This window comes from Bombina bombina, chromosome 2 (genome assembly GCF_027579735.1).
Source record: "Bombina bombina isolate aBomBom1 chromosome 2, aBomBom1.pri, whole genome shotgun sequence".
Classification (NCBI taxonomy): domain Eukaryota; kingdom Metazoa; phylum Chordata; class Amphibia; order Anura; family Bombinatoridae; genus Bombina; species Bombina bombina.
The window spans coordinates 556,005,235-556,032,120 of record NC_069500.1 but is presented as its reverse complement, the minus strand read 5'-3'; the positions used below and the strand labels follow the sequence as shown (position 1 = coordinate 556,032,120).

General features: G+C 39.9%; 1 protein-coding gene across 1 annotated transcript in view; it reads left to right on the top strand.

Annotated features, from left to right (window-relative positions):
• The window catches only part of ERCC6L2 (ERCC excision repair 6 like 2), a 433,149-nt gene that overhangs the window by 264,713 nt on the left and 141,550 nt on the right, over positions 1-26,886 (top strand). The window contains 1 exon segment of the mRNA XM_053702417.1: positions 5,000-5,095. Within this exon segment, the coding sequence (XP_053558392.1) occupies positions 5,000-5,095 (96 nt within the window).

Sequence of the window (26,886 nt, the reverse complement as noted above, 5' to 3'; positions counted from 1 at the left end):
GTTCATGACCACTATAGATCTGAAGGATGCTTACCTTCACTTTCCAACCCACAAGAAACATTCCTGGACCAGCACTTCCAGTTTATTGCACTTCCGTTTGGTTTAGCTACTGCTCCAAGAGTTTTTACGAAGTTTCTAGGGGCTCTGCTTGCAGTTGCCAGAACCAGGGGTATAGCAGTAGCTCCATACTTGGATGACATTCTGGTTCAAGCACTGTCTTGTCGTCTGGCAGAGGACCATTCAAAATCTCTTCTGTTTCTTCTTCGATCTCATGGATGGAAGATAAACTTAGAAAAGAGTTCTCTTATTTCAAGTACCAGGGTCGAATTCCTGGGTACTGTAATAGACTCCATATCCATGAGGATATTCCTTACAGACCAAAGACGTTACAAGCTAACTTCCGCTTGTCTTGCCCTCCAGACCTCCTTAAGGCCCTCTGTGGCTCGGTGTATGGATGTGATTAGTCTCATGGTGTCCAGCATGGACATCATTCCTTTTGCCAGATTCCATCTCAGACCACTACAGCTGTGCATGCTGAGACAGTGGAACAGCGATCATTCGGATCTGTCTCAACAAATTTCTCTGGACAACCGGTTGAGAGAATCGCTCTCCTGTTGGCTCTGTCCAGATCACATGTCCCAAGGGACATCCTTCTTGAGACCATCCTGGGTGATTGTGACTACGGATGCAAGTCTATCAAGATGGAGAGCTGTTTGGGGTTCCAGGAAGGCACAGGGCCTGTGGACTCGAGAGGAATCCTTCCTCCCGATGAACATTCTGGAACTTCGGGCAATCTTCAATGCTCTGAAGGCTTGGCCTCTTCTGGGTGCGTCCCAGTTTATCAGATTCCAATCAGACAACATAACCTCGGTGGCTTACATCAACCATCAGGGGTAAACGAGAAGCTCCCTAGCAATAAGGGAAGTCTCTCGGATTCTGGAGTGGGCAGAGACCCACAACTGCTCGCTGTCAGAGATCCACATTCCTGGTGTGGACAAATGGGAAGCGGATTTCCTCAGCAAACAATCCTTTCATTCTGAGGAATGGTCTCTTGATCACGAGGTGTTTGCGGAGATTTGCAACAATTGGGGGAGGCCGAAGATAGATCTCATGGCGTCCCGGCTCAATTCCAAGTTACCCAGATATGGGATGTGGTCCAGGGATCCTCAAGCGGAGCTAATAGATGCATTAGCAGTGCCCTTGGAGGTTCAACCTGATTTACATTTTCCCGCCGTTACCACTTCTTCCTTGTGTAGTGGCCCGCATCAAGCAGGAGCAGACATCAGCGATACTGATTGCTCCATCGTGGCCGCGAATAATGGGGTTTCACGGACCTGGTGGGGATGTCCTCATCTCCTCCGTGGAAGTTACCTTGTCGCAGGGATCTGCTGGAACAGGGTCCTTTTGTTCATCAAAATCTAGATTCCCTGAGGCTGACTGCATGGAGATTGAACGCTTAGTCCTAGCCAAGAGAGGTTTCTCTGAGAGGGTTATTGATACTCTCATTTAGGCTCGTAAGCCTGTTACTCGTCGCATCTATCAAAAGGTGTGAAGAGCGTGGTTTAGCCTGGCATAAGGTTAAAGCTGCCAGGATACTTTCTTTTCTCCAGGAGGGTCTGGAGAAGGACCTTTCTGCCCTGAGGGGACAGATTTTGGCCCTATCTGTTTTGCTGCACAAGAGGTTCGCAGAGCTCCCTGACGTGCAATCTTTCGTTAAGGTTACTAACAATCTTCTCTCTGCTAAAAATATTTGCCACTACTCTTTACTCATCTTACTTGACCTCTCAGCTGCCTTTTGACACAGTTGACCACCCCCTCCTCCTACAGACCCTTAGCTCTTTTGGCCTCTGTGACACTGCTCTTAGATTTACTCTTATCTTTCTCACAGGTCTTTTTCTGTGTCATGTGCGACTCCTTCTCTCCAATGCCTCTGTCTGTTGGAGTACCTCAAGGATCTGTTCTGGGTCCTCTACTCTTCTCCATTTATACTTCTTTGCTGGGTAAACTTATCAACAGTTATGGCTTCAAATATCACCTCTATGCTGATGACACCCATATCTACCTCTCCACCCCTGCTCTCTCTCCCTCTGTCCTTTCTCATGTCAGCGACTGCTTATCTGGTATTTCTTCCCGGATGGCCTCTCACCACCTAAAGATTAACATGTCGAAGACTGAGCTCATTCTTATCCCCCCCTCAAGCTCTACGCCGACTTGGGACTTATCTATCCCTGTTGACGGCATCACCATTTCCCCATCGCACCAAGTCCGCTGCCTCGGGGCTACACTTGACTCAAATCTATCCTTCGCCCCCCATATCCAATGGTTTTCTACATCCTGCCGCAATATTTCCAAGATTCTACCTTTTCTGTGCGCTAACACCACAAAGCAAATAACCCACTCCTTTGTTATTTCCCGACTTGACTACTGCAATAACCTACTTACTAGCCTTCTTTTTTCCTGCCTCTCCCCCCTTCAATCCATCCTAAATGCCTGCCAGGCTGATCCACCTTTCCCATCGCTCTGTATCTGCTGCACCTCTCTGCGAGTCCCTTCATTGGCTCCCCATTCACAGCAGAATTAAATTAAAAATTCTCACCCTTGCATACAAAGCGCTCACCAACACCGCTCCCCTCTACCTATCCTCTCTAATCAACAAGTATACTCCAGCCCGCCCACTAAGATCCAACAATGACCTGCTCCTTTCATCTGCAACTATCATCTCCTCTCATGCTAGGCTGCAGGACTTCTGTCGTGCAGCACCTACCCTCTGGAACACTCTCCCTCGTGCTGTCAGGCTTTGCCCTAATCTTTCTTCCTTTAAATGCTCTCTGTTCAGAGAAGCCTACCACCCAACTCAATAATATTTCTCTTACCTAACAACATTTCCCTTATCTAACTCTGCATTAACATCTTACTCAATCTTGCAGTCCTCACCTCCTGTTTCTCAACCTCCTACCCTTCTAGATTGTAAGTTCCCACGGGAATAGGGCCCTCAATTCCTCCTTTATGTGTTTGTAAATATTGTCCTGTCTCTTAGAAGTTTTATATTATTGTTTTATTTAAATTAACTGTATCCATGGACAGCGCTGTGGAATATGATGGCGCTTCATAAATAAAGTATAATAATAGTAAGGCTCTGATTAGGATCAGACCTGTGTTTAGATATAATGCTCCACCTTTTCTTTAATCTTGTTCTTAAAGGGATAGAAAAGTCCAAATTAAACTTGCATAATTCAGATAGAGAATGCAATTTTAAGACACTTTTAAATTCACTTCTATTTTCAAATGTGCTTCGTTCTCTTGTTATCCCTTGTTGAAAATGAATATGCACATATCCTTCACTAGTGGGAGCTAGCTGCTGAGTGGTGCCTGCACATATTTGTCTCTTGTGATTGGCTAACTAGATGTATTCAGCTAGATGCCAGTAGTGCAATGATGCTCCTTCAGCAAAGAATAACAAGAGAATTAAGTAAATTTGATAATAGAAGCAAATTGAAATGTTTTTTTAATATTGTATGTTCTATCTGAATCATGAAAGAAAATTTTGGGGTTTTCTATCCTTTTAAGTTTTTGCAGCGGGCTCCGTTTGAGCCTATGAATTCGGTTGACATCAAGTTGTTGTCCTGGAAGGTTCTTTTTATATTGGCTATTGCATCGGCATGCAGATTTCTGAAATAGCTGCCTTGCAATGTGAGCCTCCTTATCTGGTGTTCCACATTGATAAGGCTGTCCTAGGTATCAGCTTGTGTTTTCTCCCTAAGGTTGTGTCTGATCGCAACATTAATCAGGAGATTGTGGTTCCTTCCTTGTGTCTTAATCCTTTTTACTTCATAACGTTTACTTCATAATCTGGATGTGGTTCAAGCTTTGAAGTTTTATCTTCAAGCTTCTAAGGATTTTAGACAAATGTCTTCCTTGTTTATTATCTACTCTGGGAAGCGTAAGGGTCTGAAGGCTTCTTCGACTTCCTTATCTTTTTGGTTGAAGAGTGTTATATGATTAGCTTATGAGTCAGCGGGATTTAGACCTCCTCAGAGGATTACGGCTTATTCCACTAGAGCGGTGGCTTCCTCTTGGGCCTTTAAGAATGAGGCCTCTATGGATCAGATTTGTAAGGCGGCTACCTGGTCCTACCTGGTCCTCCTTACATACTTTTTCTAAATTTTACAAGTTTGACGTTTTAGCTTTGGCCGAAGCAGCTTTTGGGAGAAAGGTTTTGCAGGCTGTGGTGCCCTCAGATTAGGGTCCGCCTTTCTTTTACCCTCCCGTTATCATTCAGTGTCCTCTAGAGCTTGGGTATAGTTTTCCCAACAGTAAGGAATGATGCCCTGGACTTTCCTCATATTAAGAAGGAAAACATAATTTATGCTTACCTGATAATTTCATTTCCTTTTGTATGAGGAGAGTCCACTGCCGACGCCCGTATACTCCGATGGGCGGACCAAAATTAGGTTTTATCTTCTGGCACCATTTATACCCTGATATTTCTCCTACTGTCACTTGTTCCCTTGGCAGAATGACTGGGATATGAGGGAAGTAAGGTGAGTATTTAAGCCTTTGGCTGGGGTGTCTTTGCCTCCTTCTAGTGGCCAGGCTCAGTATTTCCCAACAGTAAGGAATTAATTTTTATGAAGTTTTATGATATACCAAACATATCTATATATTTTTTTATAGCGATCCATACGTAATCTAGTCCTAAATAAGGTTATCCACTAAGACGAGGTTGGAAGGACCATGGCAATTCAGTGCCCCATAGGTGAAAAAATATATTTGAGTTTACAAAAAAGTAATCTATAAATAAAGTATAGATATGTTTGGTATATCGATTTAATGCATTTTATCCTGAGAATAAAAATATATCTTCAAATTTTGAAAAGGAGGCACCAGGATTTTGTTACGTAGTTTCAGTAACCAGACACTGTGCAGCTGTGATTAAATGTAATGTGATGTTTCTCATTGTTAAACAAAATATAAGGGTTTTTTGTTGTTGCTTTTTTAGGGCTGGTGGACTAGGGCTCAATTTTGTTGGTGCTAATGTTGTAGTTGTCTTTGATCCTACGTGGAATCCTGCTAATGATCTTCAAGCCATTGACAGGTATTGTATAGTTTACAGTGTTAATATTTTTAATATACATAACACCGTAAATGGCCACAATAAAATAATAAAGTAAACATTTATGAAAGATTATAGATCAAGTAATATAATAGTGTGGACGTATATATCTGCCACAGTGTTATATTAATATAATCCTTTATAGAGACACCCTAGTCTGCCTAATGTGAATGATTTATAAACATTTACAATATTTTGATGATTCACACAACTATTTTTCCAGCGTCACTGACTTTTTGCTCAGACCTTAGTAGATCTACCAATAAATACATTCCTCTGTTTGAAAAGCATTTGGTTCATACAGCTTAATGAACAGAAGCCAGGAAATGTATGATTTATATGGTCACTCAAACACATAAACAGATGGAAAGTCCCCTCTCTACATGGGCTTAGCTGATTACATTATACATCTTCATAAATAGCAAAACGCATTACACTTACAATAACATAGTTACATATAATTACGTTAGATCAAGCTGCAACACAACCAAAACATGTCCTTCTGCTGTTGACAATTATTACCAATCACAGACCAGGATCACCAGTACTGATACTGTAGTTTAACAGTTTCTGAATAAACCCTGCTTAAAGGGATATGAAACCCAAAAATGTATTTCATGATTCAGATAGAGCATTTGATTTTAAACAACAGCAGGAATGTTATCAAGTTGCAAGAGCAGCTGCAATGTAGTGCTCCAGAGACCTAACTAGGTATCTCTTCAACACAGAATATTATGGGAACAAAGCAAATTTTATAATAGAAGTAAATTGGAAACTTTTTTTAAAATGACATGCTCTGTCTGAATCACAAATGAAAATTGTTGGTTTCCGTGTCCCTTTAATCTTCATATAGCAGCTGTCTAATAGATACACCTTTTTGCCCATGACCATTACCAAGCACCTTTTGTTATAGATGCAACACTACAGTAAAGCATTGCCTGATCTAAATAGTCCAACGCCAAAATATTTGTATTTTTTGATTCATTAGTGACATATTATTTAAATGCTTATAATTGATATAACCAATAACGAGAGGCAGTCACATATATCAGCCAGTCAACATCTGTGTTATTTTCAGGATCTATAAACCAAAATGACTAAATAAAATAGAATCAGCCTGCAATATCAATATATTTTTTATACCATTTGAAAAAATTTGAAATTTAAATGTTCAGAATCAAAATATCAAATATTTCTTAAACTCCTTTTGACTTTCCTATTCAACAGCATATCTCAATTTTGAATTCCCTCTTTAAAGGGACATTGTACACTAGATTTTTCTTTGCATAAATGTTTTGAAAAAGATCCATTTATATAGCCCATCTGGGAGTTTTTTTTGTAACAATGTATAGTTTTGATTATTTTTTATTTACATGGTGCTTATTTTCAGACTCCTAAGCCCCAAAGTATCAAATGTAGAACCAAATCTACAGACTCCTGCTTGCTCCTGTTTGTGTAATGAGTCTTTTCATATGCAGGGGAGGGGTCTGCTTTCATGCCTTCTCAGCCCCTTTCAGTGGGTGTCCCAGCCTAACCTCATCAAGAGAGCTAAACTGGTAAACTGGTAGCTTCTAAGTAAGTTTTTAAAAAGGTTTTATACTGGATTTTTAGATCAGTGTTTGTGCATATTCCTTTTTATAGTGATGTCTATTACATGCAGTTATATGTAAATTGCTGTATACTGTCCCTTTAAATTCAAAACATAAAAATTCCTTTGATCGAGATGAAAATATAAATACTATGTTTTAGAGTTAAAGCTCTGAGAATTGCTAATTCCTTTATCTGTGATGCGAACGTGCAAATTATTTGCCTAAATGCCTTGTGGTCCTAGCACACTAGGCGCTCTGGTTGAAGTCTTGGTCTGCGGATATGACTTCTAAGTCCAGACTCCTTTCTCTTCCCTTCAAGGGAAAGATTTTATTTGGTCCGTATTTCTACCAAAGGAGTGCCTTCCTACCACAAGATAAGAAGAACAAGTATAAGGGACGACAATCTTCTAATTTTCGTTCTGACAAATCCCAACGACAACAATCCTCCTCCAAGCCCGAGCATCCCAAGAGTACTTGGAAGCCGACTCAGTCCTGGAATAAATCCAAGCAGCATAAGAAGCCCGCCTAAAACAAATCGGCATGAAGGGGCGGCCTCTTTTTTCAGATGCCTGGTTCAAGGACTTACAGGTTCTGTGGGTCCTGGATGTGGTATCTCAGGGATACAAGATAGGCTTCAAATATCATCCACCAAGTGGCAGATTCCTTTTCTCAAATCTGTCTACAAGACCAGAAAAGAGGGATGCCTTTCTAGGGTGCGTTTGGGATCTATCCTCCTTAGGAATTGTTGTCCTGGTACCTACCGAAGAAAGAGGTTTGTGGTTTTATTCAAACCTTTTCGAGGTCCCAAAGAAGGAGGGAACTTTCCGCCCAATTCTGGACCTAAAGTGCTTAAACAAATTTCTCAGTGTCCCTTCCTTCAAGATGGAGACAATAAGGTCCATCCTTCCTTTTAATTCAGGAAGGCCAGTTTATGACCACTATAGATTTGAAAGACGCTTACCTTCATGTTCCAATCCACAGGGAACACTTTCAGTTCCTGAGTTTTGCATTCTTGGACCAGCACTTCCAGTTCATTGCCCTTCCGTTTGGCCTAGCTACTGATCCAAGAATCTTTACAAAGGTTCTGGGGGCTCTTCTAGCCGTTGCCAGAACTCAGGGTATTGCAGTAGCCCCATACTTGGGTGATATTCTAGTGCAAGCAACATCCTTTCGTCTTGCGGAAGAATTCTCAGAGTCTCTTCTCAGTCTTCTTCGATCACATGGATGGAAGATAAACTTGGAAAAGAGTTCTCTTATCCCAAGTACCAGGGTGAAATTCCTTGGTACTACAGGGAGTGCAGAATTATTAGGCAAGTTGTATTTTTGAGGATTTATTTTATTATTGAACAACAACCATGTTCTCAATGAACCCAAAAAACTCATTAATATCAAAGCTGAATATTTTTGGAAGTAGTTTTTAGTTTGTTTTTAGTTTTAGCTATTTTAGGGGGATATCTGTGTGTGCAGGTGACTATTACTGTGCATAATTATTAGGCAACTTAACAATAAACAAATATATACCCATTTCAATTATTTATTTTTACCAGTGAAACCAATATAACATCTCAACATTCACAAATATACATTTCTGACATTCAAAAACAAAACAAAAACAAATCAGTGACCAATATAGCCACCTTTCTTTGCAAGGACACTCAAAAGCCTGCCATCCATGGATTCTGTCAGTGTTTTGATCTGTTCACCATCAACATTGCGTGCAGCAGCAACCACAGCCTCCCAGACACTGTTCAGAGAGGTGTACTGTTTTCCCTCCTTGTAAATCTCACATTTGATGATGGACCACAGGTTCTCAATGGGGTTCAGATCAGGTGAACAAGGAGGCCATATTATTAGATTTTCTTCTTTTATACCCTTTCTTGCCAGCCACACTGTGGAGTACTTGGACGCGTGTGATGGAGCATTGTCCTGCATTAAAATCATGTTTTTCTTGAAGGATGCAGACTTCTTCCTGTACCACTGCTTGAAGAAGGTGTCTTCCAGAAACTTGCAGTACGACTGGGAGTTGAGCTTGACTCCATCCTCAACCCGAAAAGGCCCCACAAGCTCATCTTTGATGATACCAGCCCAAACCAGTACTCCACCTCCACCTTGCTGGCGTCTGAGTCGGACTGGAGCTCTCTGCCCTTTACCAATCCAGCCACGGGCCCATCCATCTGGCCCATCAAGACTCACTCTCATTTCATCAGTCCATAAAACCTTAGAAAAATCAGTCTTGAGATATTTCTTGGCCCAGTCTTGACGTTTCAGCTTGTGTGTCTTGTTCAGTGGTGGTCGTCTTTCAGCCTTTCTTACCTTGGCCATGTCTCTGAGTATTGCACACCTTGTGCTTTTGGGCACTCCAGTGATGTTGCAGCTCTGAAATATGGCCAAACTGGTGGCAAGTGGCATCTTGACAGCTGCACGCTTGACTTTTCTCAGTTCATGGGCAGTTATTTTGCGCCTTGGTTTTTCCACACGCTTCTTGCGACCCTGTTGACTATTTTGAATGAAACGCTTGATTGTTCGATGATCACGCTTCAGAAGCTTTGCAATTTTAAGAGTGCTGCATCCCTCTGCAAGATATCTCACTATTTTTGACTTTTCTGAGCCTGTCAAGTCCTTCTTTTGACCCATTTTGCCAAAGGAAAGGAAGTTGCCTAATAATTATGCACACCTGATATAGGGTGTTGATGTCATTAGACCACACCCCTTCTCATTACAGAGATGCACATCACCTAATATGCTTAATTGGTAGTAGGCTTTCGAGCCTATACAGCTTGGAGTAAGACAACATGCATAAAGAGGATGATGTGGTCAAAATACTCATTTGCCTAATAATTCTGCACTCCCTGTATAATAGACTCCATATCCATAAGGATATTTCTAACAGACCAGAGATGTTGCAAGCTTACTTTGGCATGTCTTGCCCTCCGGACCTCCTTGAGTCCGTCTGTGGCTCAGTGTATGGAGGTGATTGGTCTCATGGTGTCCTGCATGGACATCATTCCCTTTGCCAGATTCCGTCTCAGACTTTTACAACTGTGCATGCTGAGGCAGTGGAATGGCGATCATTCAGATCTGTCTCAACAGATTGTATTAGATAGCCGGTCGAGAGAATCGCTCTCTTGGTGGCTCTGTCCAGATCATCTGTCCCAAGGGACATGCTTCTTAAGATCATCCTGGGAGCTTGTGACTACGGACGCAAGCCTATACAGATGGGGAGCGTTTGGGGTGCCAGGAAGGCACAGGGGTTGTGCACTCCGGAGGAGTTCTCCTTCCTGATCAATATTTTGGAACTACAGGCAATTTTCAATGCCTTGAAGGCTTGGCCACTTCCGGGTTCATCCCAGTTGATCAGATTCCGATCACACAATATAACCTTGGTGGCTTACATTAACCATCAGGGGGAACGGGAAGTTCCTTGGCGATGAAGGAAGTATCTCAGATCCTGTAGTGGGCATGCCCACAGCGGTTTGCTGTCAGTGATCCACATTCCGGGTGTGGACAACTGGGAGGCGGATTTTCTCAGCAGTCAATACTTCTATACAGGGGGATGGTCTCTCCATCCCGAGGTGTTAGCAAAGATATGCAGCAAGTGGGGGACGCTGGAGATAGATCTCATGGCGTCCCGTCTCAATGCCAAGCTACCCAGGTACAGGTTGAGGGATCCCCAAGCGGATCTAATAGATGCACTAGCAGTGCCCTAGAGGTTCAAACTCATATATCTTTTTCCTCTATTACCACTTCTTCCTCGATTGGTGGCCCGTATCAAGCAGGAGCGGGTATCAGTAATCCTGATTGCTCCATCGTGGCCGCGAAGGATGTGGTTCGCGGATCTAGTGGGGATGTCCTCATCTCCTCTGTGTAAGTTACCTTGTCGCAGAGACCTGCTGATACAAGGTCCATTTGTTCATCAAAATCTAGATTCTCTGAGGCTGACTGCGTTGAGATTGAACGCTTAGTCTTAGCCAAGAGAGGTTTCTCTGAGAGTGTCATTGATACTCTTATTCAAGCTCGTAAACCAGTTACTCGACTTATCTACCACAAGGTGTGAAAGACTTACTTATTCTGGTGTGAAGAGCATGGTTTTTCCTGGCACAGAGTTAAGGTTGCCAGGATCTTATCTTTTCTCCAGGATGGGCTGTAGAAGGGCCTTCCTGCTTGTTCCCTGAGGGGACAGATTTAGACCCTGTCGGTTTTATTGCACAAGAGACTGGCTGAGCTTCCAGACGTGCAGTCCTTTGTTAAGGCTCTGATTAGGATCAAACCTGTGTTTAGATCTGGGGCTCTTTCTTCTAGCCTAAATCTTGTTCTTCGGGTTTTGCAACAGGTTTCGTTTGAGCCTCTGCATTCCATTGACATTAAATTGTTATCTTGGAAGGTTCTCTTTTTATTGGCTATTGCCTCTGCATGCAGAGTTTTTGAGATCTCTGCTTTGCAATGTGAGCCCCCTTATCTGATTTTTCATGCAGATAAGGCAGTTTTACGTACTAAATTAGGTTTTCTTCCTAAGGTTGTGTCAGATCGCAACATCAATCAGGAGATTGTGGTTCCTTCCTTGTGTCCTAATCCTTCTTCATCGAAGGAACGCTTACTTCACAATTTGGATGTGGTTCGCGCTTTGAAGTTCTATGTTCAGGCTACTAAGAAATTTAGACATTCTTCCTCTTTGTTTGTTGTCTTTTCGGGGAAGTGGGAGGGGCAGAAGGCTACTTCGACTTCCCTATCTTTTTGGTTAAGGAGTGTCATCTGCTTAGCTTACAAGACAGCGGGACATTGTCCTCCTGAGAGGATAACAGCTCATTCCACTAGAGCAGTGGCTTCCTCTTGGGCCTTTAAGAATGAGGCCTCTATGGATCAGATTTGTAATGCGGCTACCTGGTCCTCCTTACATACTTTTTCAAAATTTTAGTTTGATGTTTTTGCTTTGGGTGAAGAAGCTTTTGAGAGAAAAGTTTTGCAGGCTGTGGTGCCTTCAGAATAGGGTCCGCCTATTCCTTTTTGTTCCCTCCCGTTATTCATTCAGTGTCCTCTGCAGCTTGGGTATAGTTTTCCCAACGTAAGGAATGAAGCCGTGGACTCCCCCTATCTTAGGAAGGAAAACATAATTTATGCTTACCAGATAAGTTCCTTTTCTTACGGATAGGGAGAGTCCACGGCCCCCGCTTTTTTTTTTTTTTTCTATGGGCGTTCCCCAATTATTTATTTTATCTTCTGGCACCATTTATACCCTAATGTTTCTCCTACTTTTCCTTGTTCCCTTGGCAGAATGACTGGGGTAATGAGGAAGTGGGAGGGATATTTAAATCTTTGAAGCCGTGGTCTCCCTATCCGGAAGGAAAGGAATTTATCTGGTAAGCATAAATTATGTTTTTCACTTCAATAAGAAAATAATCTATTCTAGACATAGTATTACATGATTTAGAAACACACAAAAATATTCTATGGTTGGGATTTTACAATCTGCATGGGTCTTTAAGTTTTAATAGTTTACAGAAAGAAAGAAATGTATCAGGTTAGCATAAATTTTGTTTTCCCTAGATATCTAATCAATAATATTAATTTCAAACATTGGCTTAAGGAGAAATTGAAAGAATATGATAAATTTAATCATTCTCAAAAAACAGAAATATTTTGGGAAGCGGTGAAGGCAGTATTGCAAGGGGAAATTAAAGCATATCTGGTTAATTTAAAGAGGAAAGTTCTGTTTAGAGAAATACAATTTTCAAATCAATTAAGAAATAGATACAGTCGCTACATAAATATTCCAAGTAAAGATAATTTTGAAAAATAAGTTAATGCTAAAAAGAAAGAGAATTTGTTTTAGGACAAAAAATAGCACAAGAATATATGAGATTTAAATGATAAATTTGGGGCAAAAAATAGTAAATACATAGTAAAATTTGCATAAGCAAGAATACTATAGGAGCATTCCAAATTTCTAATACAAGAATTATAAAACAATGCAAAATAAGTAAGTAAATACTTGAATTGTTAAAAAGAGTATATGTCCAAATAGGTGAATGAGGTTATCAAACAGAGATTTTGGAATTATTTTACAATCCCTAAAATTCCAACAGAGAGTTTAAAATTTCTGAACTCGGAAATTACAACAGAAGAGATTAGCAGTCCAACTTCTTTACTACATCTTTAATCACAATTATTCCTAAAAAAAGATCCTGAAAATATTTATTCTTATAGGCCTATCTCACTTCTCAATAGTGATTATAAGCTTATAAACTAGTATTATCGAAAACAGACTTAAAATTATATTACATTTTGTAATACATGCAGATCAAACTGGCTTTATGTGTGGTTGGAAGGCCACTTTAAATGTTAGGAAAGTTTTACTATTACTAGAATATTTTTTGGCAGAAAAATAAGATCAAGGCAGATCTGTCAATGATAACGATATATACTGAAAAGACATTCAACTCCATCTTATGGGACCACCTTTTTACATAATTTAGTAATTTTGGATTTACAGGTCATTTTAACCAATTTCTTAGATTTTTATATAATAATCCTCCTATATAAATTCTGATTAAATGAGTCCCCTCTCCTAAAATTCATATATTTAAAGGTACAAGACAAGGTTGCCCCCTTTCACCCTTGTTCTTCAATCTAATCATAAAACCTTTGTGTTATGTATTAGAGAAAAATTAGAAGGAGTAAAGTTAGGAGGGGAAAATTAAATCTTTCATTGTACACCAATGATCTTTTGGTATACATGTGTAATTCTAAATTCAACATTTCTTTATGCTTACAAATAATAGAAGATTTCAGCTCTTTTGCTGGTAATGCGATTAAAGATTTTTAAAGATTCAAATAGTGTAAAGAAAGAGCCAAAGAGCAAATTACCTATCTAGGTCTCAAGTTGGGGAAGAATCATAATGAATGGTATAGAATAAACTATTCTTCTCTTCTTACTAAAATTAAATCAGATCTTAATAAATGGTTTGCCTTTTCATTATCCTCAAGGGTTAAAGGGATATGAATCCCAATTTTTTCTTTCATGATTCAGATAGAGCAGTGTTTCCCAAACGCGGTCCTCACAAACCCCCAACAGGCCTGGTTTTCATTATAGCTGAACTAGTGCACAGTTGAAATAATCAGCTGATGGGTGAGAGCAGGTTAGTAACCATGGTTACTGATCAGCTGATTACTTCACCTGTGCACTTGTTCAGCTATAATGAAAACCAGGTCTGTTGGGGGTAAGTGAGGACCGTGTTTGGGAAACACTGAGAGCATACAATTTTAAGCAACTTTCTAATTTACTCCTATTATCTTTATTTGAAAAGAAGGAATGTTCAGCTTAGGAGCCAACCCATATATGAATCATAAAAGAAAAAAATTGGGTTTCATATCCCTTTAATATGAATAAAATTTTACCCAGCCTTTTATATCTGATGATGAACTTACCACTTACTTATCACACAGAAGGATTTGTCAGAACTTAATAGAGTGTGCACTAGGTTAATCACAATAGACTGGTTAACAGAAGCAAAATATATGTCTTAGTTTGAATTTAAAAATAAGTTATTCTATCCATTTTCTCCTAAAGCTTTATTACATAGATCATTTGATTACATTCCCATGGAAATGAAAAATATGAGCGTCATCAGTAATGCTATAATGGCAGAAAATGAGCAAAGTCTCCCAATTTCTTCCCATAGTTGGTAATTCTGAATTTTTAGAAGGACTCTATTCTAAAGTATTTAAAAAAAATAGAGGGGTAAATGTTTGATATTTATAGAGCAAATTAGAGGAAAATGGCTTAGCTAAATCACTTGAGAGCTTTAAGACTGAATTTTCGTTACAGAATAAAGAATTTTATGCATACTTACAGATCCGACATTTCTTGTCTGTTCTTATAAAATATATATATAGCACAATATGGAATTGGTCAGAGCTAGATCCCCGTATATTGGCATACAAAGCCGAGAAACATAAAATTGCAGCTTGGTATAGACTCCTCCTGCCTAAACAAGGGCAGACTCACAAGAGCTTCAGACTGGCTGGGAAAACAGTATTATGGAATAATATAAATATATAGGAATTGGAGCTGAGTTTTAACTTGGTAGAAAAAGCAACTAGATTCAGGGCTTTTAGAGAATTGCATGTACGATTACAGAAAAAAATCTTATATTACTCCTTATATATATTAAATAACTAGAATAGAACTAATTATGTTATATGTCCCATATATTGTGCAGGTAAGGTAGATCTGGAAATGCTTTTTGGTCCCAAGTAAATATTTGGATAAATAAAAAGGTAGAAAACAAATTTAAAATATTAAAAAATCTATTTTATTCTTAGTTAAACAACAAGATATTGTACTAATTGATTAACCTTGCTATTTCGATAAGATGTAATATTATTCTTAGCCTGTGGAAATCACGGAAGCCTCTTATTATAGCTCTTTTTGCTAAAAATAAATAAAAATGGAAACCCTTTTGACAATAGAACAATATGATATGTCTACTGCTTCAGACAAAAGGGATAACATAATTTTTTAAACAATGGGATGGAATAATACACTCCCTTCCAAAAGAGGCACAGACAAAATTATTTGCCCCCTTCCATAAATCCAAATATGTGCAACATTTAGTATTAGTGGGAGAATATAGCTTTGAATAAGAACCTCTCCCTTGGTCCTCTTTTTGTTCTGTATGGGGACATTTAAAAAAAGGTATAAAAGGAATTTTCTCTTGTTAAGTGTATCCAGTCCACGGATCATCCATTACTTGTGGGATATTCTCCTTCCCAAGTTGCAAGAGGATCACCCACAGCAGAGCTGCTATATAGCTCCTCCCCTCACTGCCATATCCAGTCATTCTCTTGCAACTCTCAACAAAGACGGAGGTAGTAAGAGGAGAGTGGTGTATTATAGTTAGTTTTTTTAACTTCAATCAAAAGTTTGTTATTTTTAAATGGTACCGGAGTGTACTGTTTTATCACAGACAGCATTAGAAGAAGAATCTGCCTGTGATTTCTATGATCTTAGCAGAAGTAACTAAGATCCACTGCCGTTCTCACATATTCTGAAGAGTGAGGTAACTTCAGAGGGGGAATGGCGTGCAGGTTTTCCTGCAATAAGGTATGTGCAGTTAACATATTTCTAGGGATGGAATTTGCTAGAAAAATGCTGCTGATACCGGATTAATGTAAGTTAAGCCTAAATGCAGTGACTGGTATCAGGCTTATTAACAGAGATACATACTCTTATAAAAGTGTAATATAAAACGTTTGCTGGCATGTTAATCGTTTTTATATATGTTTGTTGACAAAACCTATTGGGGCCTAGTTTTTTTCCACATGGCTGGCTTGATTTTTTGCCTAGAAACAGTTTCCTGAGGCTTTCCACTGTTGTAATATGAGTGGGAGGGGCCTATTTTAGCGTTTTTCTGCACAGCTAAAATTACAGACAGAGACATTCAGCTTCCTTCTGCATGATACAGGACATCTCTGAAGGGCTCAAAAGGCTTCAAAAGTCGTTTTTGAGGAGGGTAACAACCACAGTAGACCTGTGGCAGTTGTTGTGACTGTGTTTAAAAACGTTTTTGTCATTTATTATTCCGTTTTTGGTATTAAGGGGTTAATCATCCATTTGCAAGTGGGTGCAATGCTCTGCTAACTTGTTACATACACTGTAAAAATTTCGTTAGTGTAACTGCCTTTTTTCACTGTTATTTCAAATTTTGTCAAAATTTGTTTCTCTTAAAGGCACAGTAACGTTTTTTATATTGCTTGTTAACTTGGTTTAAAGTGTTTTCCAAGCTTGCTAGTCTCATTGCTAGTCTGTATAAACATGTCTGACACAGAGGAAACTACTTGTTCATTATGTTTAAAAGCCATGGTGGAGCCCCATAGGAGAATGTGTACTAAATGTATTGATTTCACCTTAAACAGTAAAGATCAGTCTTTATCTATAAAAGAATTGTCACCAGAGGGGTCTGTCAAGGGGGAAGTTATGCCGACTAACTCTCCCCACGTGTCGGACCCTTCGCCTCCCGCTCAAGGGATGCTCACTAATATGGCGCCAAGTACATCAGGGACGCCCATAGCGATTACTTTGCAGGACATGGCTGCAATAATGAATAATACCCTGTCAGAGGTATTATCCAGATTGCCTGAATTGAGAGGCAAGCGCGATAGCTCTGGGGTTAGACGAGATACAGAGCGCGTAGATGCTGTAAGAGCCATGTCTGATACTGCGTCACAATATGCAGAACCTGAGGACGGAGAGCTTCAGTCTGTGGGTGACGTCTCTGAATCAGGGAGACCTGATTCAGAGATTTCTCATTTTAAATTTAAGCTTGAGAACCTCCGTGTATTGCTTGGGGAGGTATTAGCTGCTCTGAATGACTGTGACACAATTGCAGTGCCAGAGAAATTGTGTAGGCTGGATAAATACTATGCAGTGCCGGTGAGTACTGATGTTTTTCCAATACCTAAAAGGCTTACAGAAATTATTAGTAAGGAGTGGGATAGACCCAGTGTGCCCTTTTCCCCACCTCCTATATTTAGAAAAATGTTTCCAATAGATGCCACTGCACGGGACTTATGGCAGACAGTCCCTAAGGTGGAGGGAGCAGTTTCTACTTTAGCAAATATGAAGGTAAATCCCAGGCGCCAATAAATGGCTAAGGTTTAAAGTGTTAAAAATGTTTAATACAGCTCGTCATGTAATGTTAAAAATGTAGTTGAAATACAAGGCTAAAAAGCATGGATCCACGCTATATAATAAAAGATATTAATAGTCGAAAATAACAGTATACAATAAAATATAAACAGTAGTGCTACACAGTGACTTGGGGTGATACTCCAAGTAAGCTAAAACTGGGGTGATTACATCAAAGGTTGCAATATGGAAGGCCTATAAAAACAGTGAAAAAATCTTTCAAAAGATAAAAAATTCAAAAAATCAAATATCAAAATGTCCAAAGTGAAAAAATGTGTCCTTAAAAAGTCAGTGCAAGAGGTAGTCAATATGTGAGAAAATTTCCAAAATTTTCAAAAATTTATACCTTGATCCAAAATAAATCCAATGTGATACTCCTCTTTGGTGTGCTTCCAAAAGAAAGGGATAGAAAAAATGTAGAATGTTAGTGTAGATGTGGCCAGCCTGGAGTGGCTGGGGTGGTGAAGGTAAGAGCACACTGAATGACACAGTGCAGACAATTACAAAAATAAAATAAAAAAAAAAAAATATTAAAAAATCAGGGGGAAAAAAAATGTATAAAACCTGTGGAAAGAAAGATAAAAACAATGTGTAGAATAATCACAATATATTCCTCAAATGAAATAAGGCTTACCAGTGTTGTCTACGCGTTTCGGCCTTCTCTGGGCCTTTATCAAGACTGGTGTATGTTGCTTACTGATGGCCTTATATAGGGGATGTGTAATTGTGACCGGAAGTGCTTTGGTTTAGCTACTTCCGGTTTGACTATTTTTGTATTTCTCACCAAATTAATCAAATATGTTATTCCTTAACTTGGTTGGTACATGAAAAGTTGCTGCTGTATTCTATTATTAGTATTTTGAAAGGTCCTTGTTTACAGTTTGATTATGTGTTTGTAAATGCGCTATATTTGTTTGTGACGTCACTTCCGGTTTGGGTACTTCCGGTTTGCCGATTTTCATTTTTATCCTAAGTAGTAGAACTAAATCAGATAGGTTATTTTTTATCATACCTAATATATTAGAGGTTGATGTTTTGTGTTGTTGGCATTTCAAAGGTCTTTATTTATACTTTTTCTCATATGTGTAAATACGTCTTGTTTGTTTATGACGTAACTTCCGGTTTAACTATATCCGGTTTGACGTTATTTGTATTGGTCACAAGATGTAAATAAGTAAATAAGTCTACTAGCCTTTTTATTATTATAGCAGTTAATAGATAGATAAATGATCTATCTTATTTTTATTATGGCAGTTTGATCGATAGATGTGATCTGTCGTTTGTGTATGAATCCTCCTTATTATCTATGGCGTCACTTCCTATTGTCAATATAAGTCTGTTTGTTTAATAAAAATATGACATCAATAAATTCCAGTGTACTTGATGAGTATTTCTTTCGAATCATTTATGCGCTAAATTTATCCCTAGGGAGTTGGCGATGAGCCTTTAATGATCAGTGTATTTTATAACTGTGTTAAAGTTATATGCTGATCTGGGGACTACTATATAACTGGATTGGATAATATCTCCATAGAGGGTTGGAGCAAAAGGGTAAAAGGTTAAACACCAAATAGTTCAGATCTTTAGAGTAGTTTCAGTCTTGTATATTATGTGTAATCCCTCATAAGGTTGAATGTTATTTGAATTAGTTAGGTACAAAAATTAAAAATAAAATAAATTAAAATAGAAATTGACCATATATATATAAACTAAAATAAACTAAACTGGACTTTTATGCTTGTCGTGTATTTTAATTATGTTTTAGATATAGTGAATCATCATTTAGGGGGTTGGTGTGGACTTGGGGAAAATCTTTGTTTATTGGATCTCAGAGATATGATAGGTTAACGAAATTTTTAATACCAGTGTACTGGATGGAATATGTTGGATTGAATGTTAGTCAGATATGAAAATGTTCCTATCTTTTGAGAATTTGTGCTATTTCTAGCTATTTTCATAGACTGAAGTATAGACTTGTGTGCGATGCTGGTTGAAATATCAACGTGATCAAATTGGCTGAGCATGCAGGGAAAGCGGATTTTGTTAGCGTATCTTTGTATTTACACAAAATATTGCTAATTGTTTTCAGGGACTGTGGGAGGAATGAAATAATAAAAGGAGGCCTGGTATCTAGTGTATGGCTCGGTTTCCTATACTTGGTTGAGGGATTTGATTGCATCAAATTGCGTTAACTTGAGTTTTGAAACTTCATATAGAAGATTGTTGTTATTCTTCTTAATATAAATTGATTCCATATGGGGACCAGTGCCTTAGAGAAGGAGATTGAAGGGTAAGGATTATAATGAGGTTGGAGTCTTTAGTAGATAGTTTCTGATAAAAGCTTCTGTGCTTTTAGATCAACAGAGTTTATCTCCTTCATTATGGGGAGAGGAACCTTGGTGGTGGACATTCAGACATTCAGACAGGAAAAATAGTGGAGAGTCAGCCTTAGGGAAAAGTACCCCGAGGGGATAGGATTCTTTTGTGGGTGTAGAGATGTTATATCATATTAAATAAATGAGAGAGGTCTTCTTTATTGTTTAACCCCTTAGGGTACAGACAGTCCAGATTAAAGATCCACTTTGACTCGGCGGTTAGTAATTTTTTTGTGTAATTGCCGCCTCTCCAATTTTTTCGTACCTTCTGTATGCCCATATATGTCAAGTCCTTTATATTTCCCTTGTGTTTGCTTGTAAAGTGTCTATATAAAGCGGTATCTGTGTTTAGTTTTTCGATAAGTCGTAGATGTTCACGTATCCTTTCTCTCAAGGACCTCGAGGTTTGGCCCACGTATTGTAGACCACATGAACATTGCAGTATGTAAATCACTCCGCTGTCCTGACATCTGATCAGTTCATGTATTTTATATCTTTGTTTTGTGTTGAAACTGTAAAATGTGTTGGATTTACTACCGTTTTTGCAGGCTTTACAAGATCCGCAAGGGAAGAAGCCTTTCACTTCTTTTCCGAATGTGTCTCTGATACCCAGATTCTTCTTTTTTTCTATACTGGGAGCTAGTCTATTCTGTAAGTTCCTGGTTTTCCTGTATACAAATTTGGGTCTTTCTGGAATTTTATCACCAATCAGGTCATCTTCTTTTAAAATTGACCAGTGTTTTTGAAATATTTTTTCGATGATGCTCTTATTCTCGCTGTATTCTGTAATCATTAATACATTGAGGGAGTCATCTTCTGTCCGTGGTGTTTTTTCTTTATATTTCAAAAGTTCATTTCTATCGATGTTATTTACTTCTTCACTTTTCTGTTCCAATAGACTCTCCTTGTAACCTCTCTCCAGGAACTTTGTTTTGATGATTTTGGCTTGCTCATTCCATTTTTCTTCTGTCGAGCAGTTCTTCTTAATCCTTACCAGTTGTCCTTTTGGTATGTTCTCCTTCCAATTTCTATGGTGACAGCTCATGTTGTTGATGTATGTGTTACTGTCTACTGTTTTGAAGTGAGTAGAGGTTTCGATCTTACCGTCTATGACCTCTATTTTTAGATCCAGGAAGATGAGTTCAGTTTTACTCCATGAATGAGTGAATTTCAGACTGTTGGTGCTTCTGTTCATGACTTCAATGGTGTAGTTCAGGTCCTCCTGGGTCCCTTTCCAGATGATAATGATGTCATCTATATAGCGGCGATAGAGGACCAGGTCCGCGCTTGCCGGGCATGAGTCCCAGAAGATGTTTTCCCATTTTCCCATGAATAGGTTTGCATAGCTGGGCGCGAACCTGGTCCCCATCGCCGTACCGCAAATCTGTTGGTAGAAGTTTCCATCATCATGGAAGTAATTGTGGGTCAAGATGTATTTGATTCCATCCAAAATGAAGTCTTTCTGAGCCTCAGGTATTTCCAGATCTTTATCAAGGAAGAATTTTACTGCTTCTAGTCCGTCCTCATGGGGGATGCATGTATATAGTGACATCACGTCACATGTTGCTAAAATATAGCCATCTTCCCATGGGGTTTCTTGTAAGAGATGTAATATCTGGGTAGAGTCCTTGAGGTATGAGGGTAATTGTTTCACATATCTCTGGAGGTTAAGGTCAATGTATTCAGATAGGTTGCTGCTCAAAGAGCCGATACCTGAAATAATCGGCCTACCTGGTGGTTTCTGTAGAGATTTATGAATCTTTGGCAGATGGTATAGTACCGGTGTGATTGGATAACTGATGTTAATGTAGTTATATTCCTTAGTGGTTAGTATTCCTTGTTCTTTGGCTGGATCCAATATTTGTAATAATTCCTTTTTATAAATCTCTACTGGATTTGAAGGTAGTTTTCGATATGTTTCTTGGTCATTCAGGATTCTGGAGTTTTCGGATTTGTAATCCCTTTTGTCCATGATGACGATCCCGCCCCCCTTATCAGCCGGTTTGATGATCAAGTTATGGTTTTCTTCCAAATTTTTTATGGTTGCAATTTGTTGTTTAGAGAGATTCTGCGTTTTTAGTCTCAATTTCTTAGAGTGTAGATCTTTGATTTCTTTGCATACAATTGTTTCAAAGGCCTCTATGGCTACTCCTTTGCTGTTTGTGGGGTTAAATGTAGACTTAGGCTTCAAGTCTGTGTGTCTGTAGACATCATCGTATTCGTATGATTTATATACGGTTCTCTCGATTGCTGATTTGGCGAAGAATCTCTTTAATGTCAACTTTCGTATAAATTCTTTGGTATTGATGAAGGTTTGGAACTTGTCCAGGCTTCTACTTGGAGCAAATGAGAGGCCCAGTTTCAATATGGAGTTTTCTTCCTTGGTCAATGTGTGAGAACTGAGGTTAAATATACCCTTGTTGTCTTCCATAGTGGTCTCCTCGTCTTTGTTTTTATTTCTTTTGTTTACTTTTGCTCCTCCTCGTCTTCCTCGATGTTTCTTCTTCTTGTTGGTATCATCAGTCTTCATGGGCCTATCTCTCTCTGTTGTTTGGCAGATCTGTCTCTCTCCCTGTTGTGTGGGAGATCTGGTCCTAAAAAAGACGATGATGATGGTGTGTTTGTAGCAGATGTTGATATAAGGTAATCTTTGTGTTGATCCTTATATGGCTCCATTTTTCTGGGGCGTTGTTGGATTTTCCATTCATCCTTCTTATCATCCTCAATATTCTTGTGAGGGATCTGTCCTTCTTTCCTCTTTGGTGTTTTGTGCGCATTGTTTTGGTAAAATTCGTCCCTTTTGTTATATCTTTCAAAAGGTGCGTTTGCTCTATAGATCCCATAATTGGGTCTAGGTTCGTTCTGTCTGTGATGGTTCGATCCCCTCTCGTAGTAGTGTCCTCTCGATGAGTCTTGGTGTAGGTACTCTCCCCTATTTTCTGGGTACTCTGGTCTTCTGTCTCGTGTATAATCCCATCTGTTATACCCAGTATCTCTCCTTCTCTCAGGTCTGTATTCCTCCCTATGTCTAAAATCCCTTTCATCCTCATAGTCCCTTCGGTAGTTATTGTTTTGCCACCTGTTATCATGATAAGATCTGAACCTATTGTTCGCATAAGGTGTTTGAATATAGTAATTTTGTCGTGTAAATCGTCTTCGATATGGTGTGTATTGTTCCTGATTTTTGGGTCCATGGTGTCTCTTTGTTTGTTTTTTATATTCGTAGTTATAGTCTAAGTTCTGTGTGTGTTCATTAGTGTATTCTACAGGCGTAATTTTGTTTATTATATCTCCCTCTGTGTTAGTATCTGTAGTTTCTGTTGTCACAGTATTCGTGTGTTCCTCAACAGTTATTTCCTTACTTTCCAGTTCTCTCAAGAGTTTTTTTGTCTTTTTTTGAATAACTTCATCTCTGATTTTTTTCACTCTGACACAAAGCTGCTCTGAATGACTGTGACACAATTGCAGTGCCAGAGAAATTGTGTAGGCTGGATAAATACTATGCAGTGCCGGTGAGTACTGATGTTTTTCCAATACCTAAAAGGCTTACAGAAATTATTAGTAAGGAGTGGGATAGACCCAGTGTGCCCTTTTCCCCACCTCCTATATTTAGAAAAATGTTTCCAATAGATGCCACTGCACGGGACTTATGGCAGACAGTCCCTAAGGTGGAGGGAGCAGTTTCTACTTTAGCAAAGCGTATCACTATCCTGGTTGAGGACAGTTGTGCTTTTTCAGATCCAATGGATAAAAAATTAGAGGGTTACCTTAAGAAAATGTTTATTCAACAAGGTTTTATTTTACAGCCCCTTGCATGCATTGCGCCTGTCACTGCTGAGGCGGCGTTCTGGTTTGAGGCCCTGGAAGAGGCCATCCATACAGCTCCATTGACTGAAATTATTGACAAGCTTAGAACTCTTAAGCTAGCTAACTCATTTGTTTCTGATGCCATTGTTCATTTGACTAAACTAACGGCTAAGAATTCCGGATTCGCCATCCAGGCGCGTAGGGCGCTATGGCTCAAATCCGGGTCAGCTGATGTGACTTCAAAGTCTAAATTACTCAACATTCCTTTCAAGGGGCAGACCTTATTCGGGCCTGGTTTGAAAGAAATTATTGCTGACATTACTGGAGGTAAGGGTCATACCCTTCCTCAGGACAGGGCCAAATCAAAGGCCAAACAGTCTAATTTTCGTGCCTTTCGAAATTTCAAGGCAGGTGCAGCATCAACTTCCTCTGCTTCAAAACAAGAGGGAACTTTTGCTCAATCCAAGCAGGCCTGGAAACCTAACCAGTCCTGGAACAAGGGCAAGCAGGCCAGAAAGCCTGCTGCTGCCTCTAAGACAGCATGAAGGAGCGGCCCCCTATCCGACAACGGATCTAGTAGGGGGCAGACTCTCTCTCTTCGCCCAGGCGTGGGCGTTGGAGATCATATCTCAAGGATATCTTCTGGACCTTAAAGCTTCTCCTCCACAAGGGAGATTTCACCTTTCAAGATTATCTGCAAACCAGATAAAGAAAGAGGCATTCCTAAGCTGTGTACAAGACCTCCTTGTAATGGGAGTGATCCATCCAGTTCCGCGGACGGAACAAGGACAGGGGTTTTATTCAAATCTGTTTGTGGTTCCCAAAAAAGAGGGAACCTTCAGACCAATTTTGGATCTAATGATCCTAAACAAATTCCTCAGAGTTCCGTCATTCAAGATGGAAACTAGTCGAACCATTTTACCCATGATCCAAGAGGGTCAGTACATGACCACAGTGGACTTAAAGGATGCCTACCTTCACATTTTGATTCACAAGAATCATCATCGGTTCCTGAGGTTTGCCTTTCTAGACAGGCATTACCAATTTGTAGCTCTTCCATTCGGGTTGGCTACAGCCCCAAGAATTTTTACAAAGGTTCTGGGCTCACTCCTGGCGGTCCTAAGGCCGCGAGGCATAGCGGTAGCTCCTTACCTAGACGACATCCTGATACAGGCGTCAAGCTTTCAAATTGCCAAATCTCATACAGAGATAGTTCTGGCATTCCTGAGGTCGCATGGGTGGAAAGTGAACGAAGAAAAGAGTTCTCTATCTCCTCTCACAAGGGTTTCCTTCCTAGGGACTCTAATAGATTCTATAGAAATGAAAATTTACCTGACGGAGTCCAGGTTATCAAAACTTCTAAATGCTTGCAGTGTTCTTCACTCCATTCCGGGCCCCACGGTGGCTCAGTGCATGGAATTAATCGACTTAATGGTAGCGGCGATGGACACAGTGCCATTTGCGCGCCTGCATCTCAGACCGCTGCAATTATGCAATGCTCAGTCAGTGGAATGGGGATTACACAGATTTGTCCCCTCTACTAAATCTGGATCAGGAAACCAGAGATTCTCTTCTCTGGTGGTTATCTCTGGTCCATCTATCCAAGGGTATGACCTTTCTCAGACCAGATTGGACAATTGTAACAACAGATGCCAGCCTTCTAGGCTGGGGTGCAGTCTGGAACTCCCTGAAGGCTCAGGGTTCATGGACTCAGGAGGAGAAACTCCTCCCAATAAATATTCTGGAGTTAAGAGCAATATTCAATGCTCTTCTAGCTTGGCCTCAGTTAGCAACACTGCGGTTCATCAGATTTCAGTCGGACAACATCACGACTGTGGCTTACATCAACCATCAACGGGGAACCAGGAGTTCCCTAGCGATGTCAGAAGTCTCCAAGATAATTCACTGGGCAGAGACTCACTCTTGCCACTTGTCAGCGATCCATATCCCAGGTGTAGAGAACTGGGAGGCGGATTTTCTAAGTCGTCAGACTTTTCATCCGGGGGAGTGGGAACTCCATCCGGAGGTGTTTGCTAAATTGGTTCTCCGTTGGGGCAAACCAGAATTGGATCTCATGGCGTCTCGCCAGAACGCCAAGCTTCCTTGTTACGGATCCAGGTCCAGGGACCCAGAAGCGGCACAGATAGATGCTCTAGCAGCGCCTTGGTTCTTCAACCTGGCTTATGTGTTTCCACCGTTTCCTCTGCTCCCTCGTCTGATTGCCAAAAATCAAACAGGAGAGAGCATCAGTGATATTGATAGCGCCTGCGTGGCCACGCAGGACCTGGTATGCAGACCTAGTGGACATGTCATCCTTTCCACCATGGACTCTGCCTCTGAGACAAGACCTTCTAATACAAGGTCCTTTCAATCATCCAAATCTACTTTCTCTGAGACTGACTGCATGGAGATTGAACGCTTGATCCTATCAAAGCGTGGCTTCTCCGAGTCAGTAATTGATACCTTAATACAGGCACGAAAGCCTGTTACCAGGAAAATTTACCACAAGATATGGCGTAAATATCTTCATTGGTGTGAATCCAAGAATTACTCATGGAGTAGGGTTTGGATTCCTAGGATATTGTCCTTTCTCCAAGAGGGTTTGGACAAAGGATTATCAGCTAGTTCTTTAAAGGGACAGATTTCTGCTCTTGTCTATTCTTTTACACAAGCGTCTGGCAGAAGTTCCAGACGTTCAGGCATTTTGTCAGGCTTTAGTTAGAATTAAGCCTGTGTTTAAAACCTGTTGCTCCTCCATGGAGCTTAAACTTGGTTCTTAAAGTTCTTCAAGGGGTTCCGTTTGAACCCCTTCATTCTATTGATATCAAACTTCTATCATGGAAAGTTCTTTTTCTGATGGCTATTTCCTCGGCTCGAAGACTCTCGAAGTTATCGGCCTTACATTGTGATTCTCCTTATCTGATTTTTCATTCAGATAAAGTTGTTCTGCGTACAAAACCTGGGTTTTTTACCTAAGGTGGTTTCTAACAAGAATATCAATCAAGAGATTGTTGTTCCATCATTATGTCCTAATCCTTCTTCAAAGAAGGAACGTCTTTTGCATAATCTAGATGTAGTCCGTGCCTTGAAGTTTTACTTACAGGCTACTAAAGATTTTCGCCAAACATCTAACCTGTTTGTCGTTTACTCTGGACAGAGGAGAGGTCAAAAGGCCTCGGCAACCTCTCTTTCTTTTTGGCTTCGGGAGTATAATCCGTTTAGCTTATGAGGCTGCTGGACAGCAGCCTCCTGAAAGGATTACAGCTCATTCCACTAGAGCTGTGGCTTCCACCTGGGCCTTTAAAAATGAGGCCTCTG